The 16,597-nt window shown below is 50.5% G+C and overlaps 1 protein-coding gene across 4 annotated transcripts in view; it reads left to right on the forward strand.

Moving 5' to 3' along the window:
* The window catches only part of SPSB4 (splA/ryanodine receptor domain and SOCS box containing 4), an 81,241-nt gene that overhangs the window by 1,367 nt on the left and 63,277 nt on the right, over nucleotides 1–16,597 (forward strand). For all 4 annotated transcript variants that reach the window (XM_023749588.1, XM_006083764.3, XM_023749587.1 and 1 more), the window contains exon 2: nucleotides 12,727–13,574. In XM_023749588.1, coding sequence (XP_023605356.1) covers nucleotides 12,881–13,574 — 694 coding nt within the window. In that variant the 5' untranslated portion in view covers nucleotides 12,727–12,880. The remainder of the gene's footprint in view (nucleotides 1–12,726; nucleotides 13,575–16,597) is intronic.

The following is a 16,597-nucleotide window of genomic DNA, read 5'->3' on the forward strand; positions in this document are numbered from 1 at the left end:
GTGTCGGCCTGGTTGGCGCAGGGACCCACCGAGGGCCCTAGCGGGGAGAAGCGGGGGCGGGGAGGGAGGTGGGGGGGAGAGGCTGTCCCCACCTCCCCGCAGTCGGAGCGTGCAGCCCGGGCTGTTCCCGACTGGAAGGGAGAGGAGGGCGCTTCCCTACCGCTGTCACCAGGAGGTGGAAGGATCCCAGCTCTGGAGTCAGGCTCGAGTTCAAATTCTGCCTTCACCACCCGCCTGTGGTGTGACCTTGGGCAAGTACTGTGATCTCTCCCAGCTCTGTTTCCTCCTCTGGAGGAGGTTGGAGGTGGGGGTGAGAGTAGTTCTCTCCTCTCTAGGAATCTTCGTCCCCATCCTCCCAACATCCCCTCCCCCGCTCCCTCCACCACCCTGCACTCTGATGAGCCTAAATCAGGAAGACTTAAAATGTAACGCTGAGCCTGGGGTAAACGCTGTTAGAATTCAGGATCTGCCCGCCCTCTTCCCTGCTGGTCACTGCACCCTGCACCTGGGCAAGAGGGGATCAGGACACTAGATTTTCCCATTTGGGAGCCTCTACCCTCCAACCAAATCCTGCAGCTTCTGTCACTCAGGCTGATGGGGAATCCCTCCTCATCCTCCAAACCCTTCATTTATTTTAAGCACTACTGATTATGGAGTTCTTAGAAAGACAAAGTATCGGTGGCGTAATATAAACATGCTTTACACAAGGGCATAGCCCTCTGATTGATTCCATTTATTTTATAATTTTTTTATTGATTAGAGAGAGATTTGTTGTTTCGCTCATTTATGCATTCATTGGTTGATTCTTATATGTGCTCTGACTGAGGGTCAAACCCACAACCTTAGCATGTCAGGATGAGCTTTAACCAATTGAGCTCTCCGGCCAGGGCCCTGATTTCATTATTTTTTTCTTCCTGAAAAGTAGTAATAGATGAAATTTAAACTACATTTGGCAAACAACAAACAAAATTCAACTTGCCAGCTGTTCCACTTAAACATCTTTCCAGTTTGTATTTCTATTTTATTTCAAAGACTGATGCAGGAGGAAGGAGGGCTGCTGTGGAGGCTGCTGGCCTGCTTGGATGTGGGGTAGGGATTAATGAGTGTCAGTCAGGCAAGAGGAGGTGGGAAGGCTCCCGGGACACCAAGGCGTGTGGTGCCTGGGGAGTCTGGCGTGACTGGCCTGCAGTGGGCCATGCAGGGAGACTGGGTGTGGGAGAAATAAGCAAGAACAGTACTTTTATGCACTAAGCTAAGGGGTGCAGCTTCTTCTTGGAGAAGCCACCTGGAGAGTTGAAAGAAAAGGTAGGTGGGCTGCAGGAAAGGTGGGTTGGGGAGCACAGATTGGAGCCCCATAGCCCTGTAAGAAGACCATCGCAGTAATCCAGGCCAGGGAAGTGGAAGACATTGAGTGAGGGAGACTGAGAGAGGGGGGACCCATGGCAGGCGCAGGGATGTGCAGAGAGGAACCTGGTATGCCAGAGAGGGAAGGGACTGAGGTCAGCCCTGGGGTGTGCATTCTGAGGTGCCAGTGGGTGTTTCCATGTCTGACATCTGGAGAGGGTGGAGGCTTATGGTGAAAAAGAAGCCAGCTGGCTTTACAAGGTCTTTTGAAGGAGCCCTAGTCTGGGGTGCCCTGAGGCTTCTAGATCGCTGGGTGCTGAGGAGAGAAGGCAGGGCTGGAGACCCGATTTGGGAGAATCTGCAAGGGCTGGGAATGCCAATCAAGCCATGAGACATGGAGAGAGAGAGAGAGAGAGGAGCAGAGACTGAAGATGTGACCTAAGGGGTACCCCATTTATGGGGCAAGCAAGGTGGTCCCTGGAGCCAAGAGGTGGCAGGAAGCTGCTGTGAGCCCTACACCATCATGTGCCGTTATGTCCAAAGGAAGAGGCCCAGAGCTGCTCCACAGTCGCCCACCTGGCTGTTCGTCCTGTGGAATGTCATTTGGGGTGAGCCAGGAGCTCTGCCTTCTCCAGGAAAAAGTGCAGTTCGATCCAGTGAGTTGGGCCACAGAGACATCTGACCTGTCACCCACACCCTGTGGGATATGCAAGTCACACAGGTTCCTGGGGTCGAGTGGCTCCCACCTGGTGCTGCCTCTCTCTCTCTCTCTCTGGGTCCCCCTGGCTCCCTGCTTCCTCACCATCCCCTCTTCCTCTCTAGTCTCCCCCCTGGTATCTCAACAATGATTGGTATCTCAAAAATGATCTCAGAGACCCGTCAGGCTTACCAGAGAGACCTTCAGAATTCCCAGCAGATCCCTATTATGTTAGCCTAGATCAAGTCTGAGGCATGAATAGGTTCGCTTTTCTTTCAGGCATCCGAGTTTTCAGACAACCAGTTATACCAACGGGGCGTAGTGCAGCCTGGGAGAGAAATGAGGGGCTAGACACGAAGATTCGTGTGTTTTCTTCATAGGAGTCTTCCCAAGAGGGTCGCATTATGCAGCACCCTCCCCCACCCCCACTCCTCCAGCTTTGCTCCAGCCTGAGCCATGCTGGGCCTCCCAGAGACCAGCTGTCCTGCAGACCCACCCACATGTGCCTGGGGTAGCCCTCTGGGCACAGGGGCAGCTGCAGCGTGGACCAGGCCTGCCAGGAAGGTGTGTCTCTTTCAAATGACCTTGCAGAGCATGCTGGCCTGCAAACCTCCTCTGCCCATCCCCTGCTCTTGTTGTTGGCTGACAGCCCGAGCTTCCGCCTTGGGGGCTCCTGGCTCAGTCACGCGTGGGAGGATTCCCATGGAAACCCCACGAGAAGGAGAGGCCGGGGAAGCCTCATTGATTCAGCTCCAGGAAGACAGGCGTGAGACAGTCGCACCTGGACCTGGACAGATGGCTCTCTTTGTGAGCTCCTGGGAAGAAAGGGCTTGCCCAGCCAGTTGCAGGGTGAGCTCTGTGCCTGCGTCTAGAGGGGGAACGCTAATGGACGCCTGTGAATAAAACCTGGGGGTCCTTTAGCTCATTCATCATTGGCAGGTTCATTCTGAATGAGCATCTTTTCATAAAACAGCTCTTCTGCTTAATATTTGTACTAAGAAAATCTTTAAAAACCCCAGTCTACGTAGGCATCATTGTTTCTTTACAAAGGTACGTAGGCGAAAATGAGGAATGAAGACGGGGCTCCCGGAGCTCTGTGCTCCCAGTTCATGTCTCGGCGGAGTGCTTTCTAAGGCAGCAGGTGGCTTTTATCCATTCGTTCAGGCCTGTGCACTGTGTAGACGCTCTCCCTGGGCCAGAGCCACGCCGAGTCCTGGGGACTCCAGTGAGAAGACCCAGCCCCGCTGTGTGTTCCCCCGGCGGGTGGGAGGGAGACAGCTAAGAAGACATCACGGCCTCTTGTGATTCGTCTGTGACGGAGACAGGTACAGGGTTCTGAGAACAGGGGGAGGCCTTGATACCCCAGGCAAATGAATTACCCAGATGTGTGCAGTGTGGGGGTGAGCAGGGAGAGGGAAGGAACAATGGCGGCAGCATGTCAGGGCATGTGGGTGGGCAGATGGTGAAGGGGTTCGCGGAGGAAGATGGGCTGGGGGAGCACAGGTGAGCGTTTGGGGAGGGGTAGGGTCAGGAGTCTGCACTTGATCCGGAAAGCGGTGGAGAGACGGGAGGATCTCAAGCAGGGAGTGTGATTCGATCGGCTTTGCGTTGTACCAGTGCTGGAGCGTGTGTTTGAAAGCGGTATGCAGTCTATTAGAGGAATTCAAGTGGTATTAACCTGCACTGCTTTTTACAGTCCTTGTCATTCATTATTCAGACCTGTAACTGGGTCCGGCCCCTTCGGAGTCAGCTCTCCCTCGAGGGAAGTGATAGGGTCTCAGTCTTTCCTGTGGCCTCAGACCCGCGGAGGCAGCATTGCTCTGCTTAAAAGAAGGAATGAAACCCACAGCCACCCACCACCCCAGCAAGTCTGAAGCCAAAGGCCGCGCTGAGGGGAGGGCATTACACCCCATCATTACCAGTTCCTGCAGCAGTCATGTCGCCTGGCAAACCCCCTGCCTGGGCGAGCCCAGCCAGACAGGCCTCCCAGAAGGGGGTCCCGAGTCCTCGGCCTCTGAAGACTGAGTGTCACATTGTGCAAGCAGCTGAGGCTTCTGAAGCATTGCGACATCAATGCTTCGTGTCTCCTCATTTCCCTGTTGAACTGCAACACCCGCCAGGGGCCTGGGAAGGGCCATGGGCAATCTGAGTTTTTGTGTTCTTGCTCTGCCGTCGTTGAAGTCCTGGGACGGATCCTTCCGGATAATGTCACTAAGCATCCCCCTCCAAGCGTGGGGAGGACAGTGAGTTTGGTTTGGGGGGAATGTGAGGGAGGCGCCTTAGGCATTGCTCAGTGTGCCCTGGGCTCACTGGGCTCAGGGATAATGTGATTTCTATCAGGAAGTTAACTCTCTTGTATCTGCCGTGTCTGATCCTGGCCCCGGGCCACGAGCTGTGGTGGAGACCAAGAGAAATGTGACAAGCGCCCACTCCCTCTGGCTGGAGAGAGAGGGCAGGGATTGAGCCTGACTTGGCCACTACTGTGTCCCTAGCTCTTAGCACAGTGATGGCGAACTTTTGAGCTCCGCGTGTCAGCATTTTGAAAAACCCTAACTTAACTCTGGTGCCGTGTCACATATAGAAATTTTTTGATGTTTGCAACCATAGTAAAACAAAGACTTATATTTTTGATATTTATTTTATATATTTAAATGCCATTTAACAAAGAAAAATCAACCAAAAAAATGAGATCGCGTGTCACCTCTGACATGCGTGTCATAGATTCGCCAGCCTGGCACATGGCAGGCATTCACTGAGTGTCTTTTGAACAAACGAAGGAGGACTGGAAGCAGGAAGGGTGCACAGTGGTGTCTAACAAAGGGGCGGACTGGCTACAGCCGTGAGTCAGCTGCCCAGAGGCTGTGTCAGTGGCAGAACTGGGCCCGGTGTCCCCAACTTGGGACTAAAGAGAGCAGACAACGAGACCTCCCTGAAGCCCAGCGTCGCTTCTCCACACCCACACGTGTGCTCGACCCTGTCTTCAAAGTACTGAGCCTGTGTCTGCGGAGGGGAGCGAGGAAGCCCAGGTGAAGGCTCCCTGTCCTCAGAGAAGTGCCCCTCCAGGTAGAAAAATGCAGATGAGCAGGACCAGGGAGTGCTGGCTGGCCCAGTGCACAGGGTATGGGGCAGGCACCTGGAGGCCTAGTGGAATGGGGCAGGCTTCTTGGAGGAGGTGGGGCTCTCAGGCAGGACTGGGGAGAGGAGGAAGGATGGACTCAGGGCCCCACACACCTGGACAAAGACATGAAGACTTACCTGTGACTTACCCAGGTTAGGAGTTGGGACTCTGTGGCTTCCTGTCTTCTAGCTCCAGCCTTGGCCCTGTCTCCAGCTGGTCATTCTGTTTCTTTTTTTCTTTTATTTTTTAAATTAACTTCAGAGAGGAAGGGAGAGGGAGAGATAAAAATATCGATGATGAGAATCATTGATTGGCTGCCTCCTGCGCACCCCACACTGGGGATCGAGCCCGCAACCCGGGCATGCGCCCTGACCGGGAATCGAACTGTGACCTCCTGGTTCATAGGTCAACGCTCAAGCACTGAGCCATGCCGGCTGGGCTGGTCATTCTGTTTCTTGATTCTGATCCTGACTGTTGCCCTTGACAGGTTCTTTGGTAGTTGAATCCTGGCGCACACCCATGGTTGTTTCTTCAGGATGCGTTCAGATGGAGAGAGGGCAATGTTGGAGGACGCACACAGTTGAAAGCAGCACTTAACATTCCCTGGGTGCCTCTTGGGTGCCCTGTGCCATTCCAGACTTCGCAGATGTCAGCCCTGATCCTTGCAAAGGCAGGCGAGGTTAGCACATGGTTAGCCACACTTTTCGGATGCGTCCCAGAGAGGTTAACTCCTTGCCCAGGCCCAGTGGACAGACAGGAATTCAACCCCTGCCTGCCCTTCCTTATATTGTGATGTCACTAGTTTTCCTTAGTGGACATGAACACTCCGTCCTGGTCCCTGTCTGGGGGGAGGGGGGCAGCAAAGGGGCTGTCTGTTATATGCCCACCTGGCCATGTCCCCCGTGTGGGCAGCCTTCAGGATCCCCGCCTGCCACTGATGGTGGCAGAGGCGTTGAGGCCCTGAGGCTGCAGCCAGGAGGGAGGGCGCCTTGCCCTCGATGACCCCGCATGGGTCTCCTCTGAAGCTGCTGCCTGGCTGCTGCTTTCACACACCTTCAGGTCGTCTCTTCCACAGCAACAGAGCTGGCATGGTCGGGGACCTTTCCCTTAGGAATGTCCAGTGTGGGCACCATGGAGAGGCTCTGTTCCAACAGCGCGGAGGAGGATGGTAGAGCGCAGGCTCGTCCTACTGTGGCCCTGGGGTCCACCCCCGCCCTCCACTCACTGGGAACCTCTCCCTGGGAGTCTGTTTCCTCTTTTGAATAAAGGGGTACATGCCTCGTAGTTCCTGTGAAGCAGCTGTCACGCCGCCTGGCACAGAGTGAGTACGTATATTTAAGGTTAGCGATGGAGAAAGCTCGGAGGAGTAGAGTCAGTGGGGACTTTGGGTTCGGGCTACCTAGGGTGGGAGCAGCCTTGCTGGCTTTTGCCTGTGTGACTTTGGTCAGGCTGCTTCCTCTTGGAGCCTAGTTCCCTGGTCTGTTAGAATTCCAGCAGAGGTGCCTTTAAGTGAATTACAAAAGTGGCAGATTCCAAGCCCCCTGACCTCTCAGTCAGATGCCCTTGGGCAGTCTGTGCAAACTTCCGGAGAGCGTGAGTGTGCTGGGTGAGTGTGCTGGTTCAACTGATTGAGTCTCACATGTTATCTTTTTTCTTTTAAATCCTCACCCAAGGATATTTTTCCATTGATTTTTAGAGAGAGTGGAAGAGAGAGGGAAAGACAGAGAGAAATTTCTATGTGAAAGAAATTGATGTTGGTTGCCTCCTGCATGAGCCCTGACCAGAGCCAGGGCCAGGGAGGAGCCTGCAACCCAGGTACATGCCCTTGACCAGAATCAAACCCGGGACCCTTCAGTACGCAGGCCGATGTTCTATCCACTGAGCCAAACTGGCTAGGGCTCACATGTTATCTTATTTCTCATAACCTGGATGAGTCTCAAGGGCTGGATGAAACCCTTTGGGTTAAATACCCCTCTCCCTCTCCCTTTCTTCTCTCCTCCCTCTTACTCCTTCGCCCCGCCCTCTCCCTCCACAGTAATGAATGGTAGCAAACTGGACACAGCACCTTGTTTGTTTGACTTCATCTATCCATATCAGTACCTTCTTTTCTCCAGCTGCATAGTTTTCTCTTATATGGATTTGCCATAATTTATAGTCTTATCATTTACAGTCTTCAATGCAATAAAAGCAGAACTTCTTGCATATTTATATATGTGACACATGTAGTAATTTATATATATTTGTATTACATATTATATATTATACAATACATACATGATATATATTACATATACACATATATACATATATATGAAGTTTTGCACATTTGAGAGCATATCTGAATAAATACTGGAAGTGGACTTGCTAGGTCAAGGGTGTGTGCATTTGTAATTCTGAGCGATGGTGCTAATTTGCCGTTCACTGAGGTTACATCATTTAACCTTCAATTTAGCAATGTAGGAACCTGCCTGCTTTTCCAGGAAAGTGTTGTCCAGCTTTTTGATCTTCACTAATACACCAAAAGGGCATTTCATTGTAGTTCTGAGAGTTTGTTTCTCTTTTATTACGCATTTGGTAGATAGATCATCTTTTCAAAGAAGCTGTTTGTTTTTTGTGTGTGAACTGTTTGTAGTATCCTGTCACATTTTGTATTTGGGTTGATCTCTCAGACTCATTTGTAGGAGTTTGTCATATTTATGATTTGTGTTGCACATATCTCCCCATTTTAAAACTACAAACAAGTCTAACTTCTTTTATGGGTGATTTTTGCTATGCCATTTGGTTATTTCACATTTTCATTTCATATTTTACGTATTTGTGTCTTCCGCTCCTCTCTTTTAAATGATTAAGTGGTTTACAAGGTTTATTATTTAGTCATAAAGTCATGCATTTAAAGTATATTTAGTAATATATGAACATGTTAATTATTAAGTTTTAGGTGAGATAACCTGAATAAAGTCCCATGATGCCAATTTTTAAAAAGAAAACTTACTAATATTTTATGGACAAAAAAGGGATAAAATGAAATACATTCAAATACTAACAATGTTTATATCTGGTTAATGAGATAGAGTTGATTTCAAGTTTTTGTACATTTTTTTTGGTATTATCTAAAATTTAGAAATTAATTTGATGTTTTTAGTAAATAGACTTTATTTAGATTAGTTTTAGATTGATAGAAAAACTAAGTAGATGGTACAGAGAGTTCCAGATACTCACACCCAGTGTCCCCTATTATTAACATCTTACATTAGTGTGCTACATTTATCACAGCTAATGAACCAATATTGATTATTGTTATTAACTAAAGGCCATACTTCATTCAGATTTCCTTAGTTTTTACTTAATGTCCTTTTTTGTTCCAGGATCTTATCCAGGACATCACATCATATTTGGTTGTTATGTCTCCTTAGGCTCCTCTTGGCTGTGGCTGTCTTTAATGGCCTTGACAGTTTGGAGGAGGACTAGTGGGGGTATTCTGATGGAAGTTGTCCTATGTTTTTCTCATGATTAGGCTCAGGTTTGTAGGAGGACAACCATAGAGGTATCTTTTATTTCATTACATCCTACCAAGGGTACATATTAGCAACATGATAGATTAACATAATAGAAATAATATACTAATAATATGATAACAAAATATAGACTAAATGAGTAGATTAAGTGGTTTATATGTTTTATTGGTTTGGTTTTTGTGGTACTGTATTTCCCCCCCCCCCCAAAGAACCAGTGCTCAGATTGCTTGATTAGTTCTATTTTTTTCTATCTTATTATGCTTCATTCATGTATTTTTATGCTTTTTTATTTGCTAGTATAAGTAAGACAGACATAATGGCCTTTGAGCAACGATTTGAGTGAGATCCCACAGATTCTAATACATGGAATATTTCTTATTATGCTTAGTCTCTAGGTATTCTGGAATTTCTGTATAGACCTCTCTTTTTAAAATCTGGGTTGATTAAAAGAGAGTTTGTTTGTTTGTTTACAGCCATTTTACTGTTGATACCGTAGTCACATTTAAATTGGCAAAACTGCTCCATGAGAGACAGGACAGAGCCCTGTCATGCACAGAAAAATAAGGGAAGGTTTTCGTGAAGCTTGAGAAGGGCCGCAGTGACCCAGGGCGGTGGCAGCAGTCTGCCAACAGCACCGAGGGTGCGCGTGGTAGGAGAGAAGGTGCTCCGGCAATAGGTGGCCTACTTCTGTTGGCCCGGGACCACTGCTGCCTCCCAAGGGGAATTTCCTAATACGCCTGGTGAGCCCATCACTTGTAAATAACACAGACACAAACAGAGTAAGGTGACTAAAGGAGAGTTTTTAAAAATGTTCACATGGTAGAGTTTTGTGATCCATAATTTTGTGATTAATTTCTAGTTTTGCTTCTATATTATCAGATTCTGTATTATTTCAGCTTTTTTGGCAAGGTTTTATTTGTGGCCTAAAATATGGGAAATTTTTTTGAAATATATATCAATTAAAACCATCTTATTAATGATGCAATTTTGTTTTTTTCTGACTTTACCTAATGTGGTCCCTTGATCTGTCATGAGCTAAAAGAGGTGAATTAAAACCACCTGCCTCTATGGTGTATCTGTCTGTTCTTCCTTCTGGTTCCTGTTGCTTTTGCTCTGAATTTTGGTGCTGTTATTTGGTGTGTTAGATCTTCAATTGTGGGTCATATTCGTTATTATTGTAGAGTGTTCTTCTTGGTCTCATTTGAAACCATTTATCCTGAATTCAACTTCACTTGACTATATTAAGGCAATAGTGCCTGTTTAATTTGAGGTAGCACTTACCTGGTCTATACTCACCTGGTATATATTTGCTCTTCCTTTATTTTCAAAATTGTCAAATCACTTTGCTTTGGGGATGTCTCTTGTAGGAAGCATACTGTTGAGGGTTTTGTCTTGTTCCCCAATCTTAGGATCCTTTCTTTTTAGTAGTTTTATGTCTTTTTGCTTCCATTGCTTTTTAAAACAAACTCTTTTCACGGTATGGTTTGTTTTATTTTGTATTGTGTTCCTTCTAAGAACTGGAAGGTTTGTATTTTTAGTTCTTCTGGAGGTAGCCTTTAGGACTACATAAAATGCATTAATTTTTGTAAAAGACTGTACTAGTTGTCTCCCTTTTGAAAAAGTGATCATAAAATTAGTTTACAAATGTAGTCATGATTTTTATGTGCTTTGTGACAGCTTTTTTTTTTCCTGGTGAGTTTTCTTGGTTTGCCATATTTTTTTCTGTTCTTTTCCTTCTTGATTTCTCCTCTAGCATCTTTGACTATATTGTGTGCTGGTCGCTCTTTGAAAGGGGCGAACCTTCTCAGATCAGCATTTTGCAGGGCATGCATGTAGGGGAGGTTCGTGGGAGCATTCTAGGCCAGCAGGCATGTAGGGGAGGTTCGTGGGAGCATTCTAGGCCAGCAGGGTCGCTCTCAGGTTCCTGGTAACTGTTCACTGGACGGTGGCAGTGATTTCTTTTAGCTTCTACCCAGACAGCAGAGACCTGCAGCTGTAGCCTTCCCCCAATGCAGACCCCTCTCCCGCTCTGCCTCACCAACACACTGCTCCCTGTGAAGATGGCTGGTCCGTGGTTTTCTGTGTTAGCCCTGCCCTCCTCTTTTCTCCTCAATCCCCCTGCCTCACACCGACCTTCCTATGAGACCCCACCCCATCCTCAGGTGGTTGCCTTATGTTCACGTCCATGTTCCTGGGTGACCTGGGTGTCACAGGCAGCTCCCATTGCCAGGCCACAAGCCCTGTTCCCATTTTTCCTGGTTAGGAATCCTTATTTGTTTTGTTTTGTTTTGGGAGTACAAGCAAGAGAGATCAGGCAGCTCTATCCGAGTGTTGCAGCCACAGGTGGCTTGTGTAGGTGCTTTCTCACACCCCCTTTGATCCTCACTGCTTCTGGCAGCCCTTCACTGCTTTTGGCAGCCTCTCCTTAGAAGCTGTGGCTCGGGTTACAAGTGTGCTCTAGTTTTGCCGAAGATAGAATTTGCATTTCTGTGTCGCTTTCTCTCTTACCGTGGGTGATCGGGGATATCAAAAGACGTACCTTTATCCTGCTAACTTAGAACTGTCTGGGGTTGTGAATTTTCCTTGCTGTGTGTTCTGGTATCCCTCCAGATTCAACGTTAGCCAGAGCTCTCTGGATGGCGTGGGCACGAACTGAAGCTGGGGTCTAACCATAGACAGGAAAGGAAACGGGAGTTGAGAATAAAGTAGGAGGGTTAAAGAAGAAATGCGCAGCATCTCTGCCTGTCTGTGTGGCAGCAGGCTTCCCTCCCTCTCCACCTGCACTCTGGCTGGGAGTCGTGCCACTGTGTGGGCGGGAGGCCACGGCCCCCGGAGCAAGGGATGGAAAACACCTGTCTCCTGGTCTGTCTCCGTAGAAGATTTTCTGAGCCCAGCCACTCTCAGGCCAGGGTGGGGAGGGCACATGCCTCTGCCCTGGGCAGGCTGCAGGGCTCAGCTCCCCATCTCAACTCACACCAGGCGCCCTGGATCTGGCTGGTCTCCTAGTGATGGTGGCCAAGTGCTCCTCCCTGAACACTAGGATCCTGCCTCACAGGAGGTTTCCCGGAGTGAATGCTGTGGACAGTGTTTACACGCCCAAAGAAAGAGCTTGCCCCTCCAAAGGGAAACCATTCAGGTGGGATGCCCAGCGGATAGGCCCAGCGAGGAAAGCCTGCCCACAGGCCAGCCCTTTACATGATTGTCTCTCGGATTCCCATGCCACCTGCGGGGAAGCGTTTTATCTCCATTTTATAGTTGAGGAAACTGGAGTCTCAGAGAGATGGAGAGAGGGATTTGGATGCAGTTCTGTTTGGTTCCAGAGCCTGGACACCAGCTCCCTTATCCCCCTGCTTCCTGCTCATCTTGCCATGGAGACCCCACCCCATCCTCAGACGGTTGCCTTGTATCCATCTCCATGTCCCTGGGTGATGGTGCTGGATCCTCGCTCCGTATCTCACTTCTCAACACTGATTGCACTTTAGATGCTGTGTAAGCTCCCCAGGGCCGCCAGGGAAAGGAGATGAGGGGCCATAGCCTCTGTGTCTCCGGCCCCCATGTCTTAGGCAGCTGTGCCCCCAGCCTTGGCACGGGGCGTGCCCTCTGGAATCAAATGCCACCTGGGCTCCTCTCCAGCCTCTGTGATCTTGGACAAGTCACTTGACTTCTCTGGGTTTAGTCCATATTTCTCAATGAAAATGATCTAGGATTGCTCCGCGTACAGGCCATGGACGCTGAAGCCAGGTGGCCTCCGTTTGAGTCTTGGCTCAGCCCCTTATTGGCTGTAGGACTTTGGTTAATTACGTACCCTGTCTCTTTTAGCTTTCTCATCTATAATTTGGGAGTCGTGTATATGTCATGGGGAGGCTTAAGGATTATATAAGCTAATAATACATGTAAATCATTTAGAACAGTGTCTGGCATATGGCAAGTATTAGGTAAGTGCCAGATACATTAATTCATTATTATGAAGGCATGGTAAGGGCTCAGCCTAGGCACGGGCATACATGGCATCGCTGCTGCTGCTATAACCTGTGCCCTTTGCTTCCTTCCAGGAGCTTGGGCCCCTGCCCCAGCCCCGCAGAGGCTGTGGAGGTAGACCGTCCGGCAGCCTGGTCCCCAGGCCCCTGGCCCATCCCTGGCAGCGGGGAGTGGCAGCTCCCACGAGGTAGCAGAGGCCTGAGCCGGGGCCCCTCCCGGGAGTGAACCATGGGCCAGAAGCTCTCGGGGAGCCTCAAGTCGGTGGAGGTTCGCGAGCCGGCGCTGCGGCCGGCCAAGCGGGAGCTGCGCGGAGCAGAGCCCGAGCGGCCGACGCGGCTGGACCAGCTTCTGGACATGCCCGCGGCGGGGCCGGCGGTGCAGCTGCGCCACGCGTGGAACCCCGAGGACCGCTCGCTCAACGTCTTCGTCAAGGACGACGACCGGCTCACCTTCCACCGGCACCCGGTGGCCCAGAGCACCGACGGCATCCGCGGCAAGGTGGGCCACGCCCGCGGGCTGCACGCCTGGCAGATCCACTGGCCGGTGCGCCAGCGGGGCACCCACGCGGTGGTGGGCGTCGCCACGGCCCGGGCGCCCCTGCACTCGGTGGGCTACACGGCGCTGGTGGGCAGCGACGCCGAGTCCTGGGGCTGGGACCTGGGCCGCAGTCGCCTCTACCACGATGGCAAGAACCGGCCCGGCATCGCCTACCCCGCCTTCCTGGAGCCCGAGGAGGCCTTCGCGCTGCCGGACTCGCTGCTCGTGGTGCTGGACATGGACGAGGGCACGCTCAGCTTCGTCGTGGACGGCCAGTACCTGGGCGTGGCCTTCCGTGGCCTCAAGGGCAAGAAGCTGTACCCGGTGGTGAGTGCCGTGTGGGGCCACTGTGAAGTCACCATGCGCTACATCAACGGCCTTGACCGTAAGTGCATGCGGAGTCGGCCTGGCTCCCGGGGGGTCGGCGAGGGAGGCTGGACGCAGGTGAGGCCCTGCCCTGCATCCGCACTTGGGGTGCCCCTGCCGTGTGTAGAGTGTGATGAGAACGTGGACTCTGGGGACGCGCTCTTGGGTTGGATTCTCAACTCCCCTTTGCTGGCTTAGTGACCTTGCGCTGTGCCTGGGTCTCCCCAATGTTAGTGATTATGGCCGGGGCTGCGTTGAAGATCAAATGAGATAATACCTTGTGTGAGTAATTACAAGAGTGACTGGCACCTAGTAAGGGCTTTGGGTGTGGATGCTGACTTTGAATCCTTCCGCCCGCATAAAGGTTATGCAAAATGAGGTCCCCTGTGTGCCCAGCCCCCTGCTCACAGCAGGAGGAGAGAGGCCAGTAGAAGGCACAGTCCCTGTACGTAAGTGCCGTGCTCGGAAGTTACTGATAAATAATAAGTAATGATCACAACTATCATTTATTGACCACCGACTGTGTGCGGGGCTAAACACCCCACTTCCGGCTCTTCTGAGTGACTTGTCTGTTACAGGGGGCAGCTGCCTCTCCTCTCTGGCTGATCATCGCCTCGATGGGAATGAGAGCTGCACGTTGGGGAATCTTCTGGTTTTTTTCAAGGGGACCCAGAAATCTAGATTTTGTGTGAGCTATCCCAATTTTAAAGTTGGTCGCTGCTGAAATCAGCCTGTGGGCCAACGAAACACCCTTGCAGGCTGCAGACAAGCCCGTAGGCTGCTGGGTTTGACCCCTAACAGTTCTAAGGTCTCCCTGCACTGAACATACACAGTCCTCCTGCGAGGCAGCAATGACAAAAGTGGTTCTGGTTTTAGGATGGAGTCACTCCTGGAGGCAGGGTGGCCTCTGGACAGAGGGGCACATAGATGTCTATCCCATAACAATGGCAGGACCTTGTGGGCTCACACACTCCTTGTCCAAACAGAGGTCCTGCCACACCCCTGATAAAGCTCCCAGAGGTGGGTGCTGAAAGCCAGCATTTCAGTTTATTCGTTTTAAATGAGAGCCATAATTGTCCCCATTTTAGAGATGAGAAAACTGAAGAGTGAGGCTACAGAGAGCTGGTACCAGGTCTCCCCGGGTGTGTCAGCCTCTGAAGCCCACTTTTTTTTTTCATGCTTCCCCCATAAGTTGAAGGACTGAGAGTAACACTAAGAAAAGTCAAGAACAAGGTTTTACTCAAGTAAGATTTATACTTACATGCAGGGTGGGTTGGCTTTTCCAGAGTGGCAGGCCAACAGACATGGCTGGTATGCTCAGCTCTCTGGTATAATTGGTGACATTCTTGCTCATATTTATTTTCTAGTTTCTGGACTAAGATTGCCATTGAATGGCACAGTGTTGTTCTGGTTGCTCTGATTAACTGGTTAAATCTAGGAGCAGATGAGTCTGTTCTAGGAAGGCTAGTTTAGTCATCCCAGTGCCTGTGGAGACTGTCTGGACATGGTGACCAGGCAAACCTCAGTGCTGAGAAAACCAACACCAACAACACTCGTTTAAAATCAGAATTGGAACATTTACTTGCCAGAATTGATCCCTGGACTAGACAGATGGGCTTGGTGTATGGCTCTTGAGTCTGATCTGCCTCATTTCCAACTGCATCCTTAACGCTCAGTGCTTTTGTGTCTTTGGTGAGTCAGTCACACTAATGCCTTGTGACTCATTTTACTCATCTGTAAATTGGGACAGTATCAGATCCTTTTCATAGCTACTGTGAGATCTGGTGTGGGGGCACCAATAATATGGTAGCTGGGATTAAAGGCTGACATTGATACCCTCAATGTGGGAGCTACCTGAGCCAACAGTTGGGCCCCGAGGTGGGCTTCCTCCTGGGCATTGATTCACACTTGGGTATCATCTGGTGCTTGGTTTTCAGATTCAAAGCTAAGGTGCTAGCAAGGTTGCAGCCAGTGGCTCTCCCACGCATGATAGGATTGGAGCAATCTAGCCATGGCGTCCTCCTGGGTGTGCTGCTGGGGGTGGGGAGAGAACAGTTGTGTTTGGGGCATTTTGAATTCCTGGATCCTCCAAGTGGCTAAAGGAACTTGAGACTGAAATTTGGAGTGTTCCGTCCTCCCCACTGGCAGTGATTTTTTTTTCAGGGTGGCTGAAGCTGGAATGCTCATCCAGGACTCCAGGGGAGTCCAGGATGTCATGGGATGCGAGCCTATGGCATCTCCCATTCGGTGACAGGATTGCCTTGTCTGCTGTGCCACTGGCCTGCTCCCCCGATAGGAGTCATGTTCTCTGTCTCAGACAGGGTAGGCCTGCAGAAAGGGGGAGCTCAGCTTCTCTGGGCTTCTAAAGGCCCATGGTCAGTGGGACAAGACCTGAGTATAGGATGGGCCATAGCACGGCTGCAGTGGAGTCTGGCAGGAACTACTTGGGAAGGGACTCTCTGATGCCTATAGCTGGTGACCTGGGCTGACGTCCACCAGAGAGTCCCTGGGCACTGGGAAGGGTTTGGCCCTAGAGAGTCTCTGGGCAGGGAAGGTGACCCAAGGTGGAATTCTGTGCAAGAGAATTCCGAGCCCACAGTGGTTGTGGGATGATGGCGGGTCCCCAAACCCAGACCCTCCTGGGATGTGGCCGCAGTTAGAGACAGGCTCCAGAGCAGAAAGGTGGGGCTGCTCTCTGGGGTTGTTTCCCCACAAGATCATGGGGCAGAACTCTGCCCAGGGCCCTCACAGACCCCAGCACCCACCAGGAGGCCATGGGCAATGATGACCTCCTCTCTCTGAACCCATTGTTCTCCTTTGTGAAACGGGTACGACAAAGCTCGCCCAGCACAGAGCAGGCGCACAGCGATTGGTGCTCACTGCTTTGATTAACTAAGTGAGCTGGGCCGGGTCCTGGGGTTCACTTATGGATTAAAACAGAAATGGCCTTAATAGAGGCTTCTCCTCTAATGTGATTAAAGTCAGCTATACCATTATCTCAAATTTTGAATATTTATGACGGTAAAAGCAAGACTTAGAAAG

Source organism: Myotis lucifugus, unplaced genomic scaffold (assembly GCF_000147115.1).
Source record: "Myotis lucifugus unplaced genomic scaffold, Myoluc2.0 scaffold_8, whole genome shotgun sequence".
Lineage (NCBI taxonomy): Eukaryota > Metazoa > Chordata > Mammalia > Chiroptera > Vespertilionidae > Myotis > Myotis lucifugus.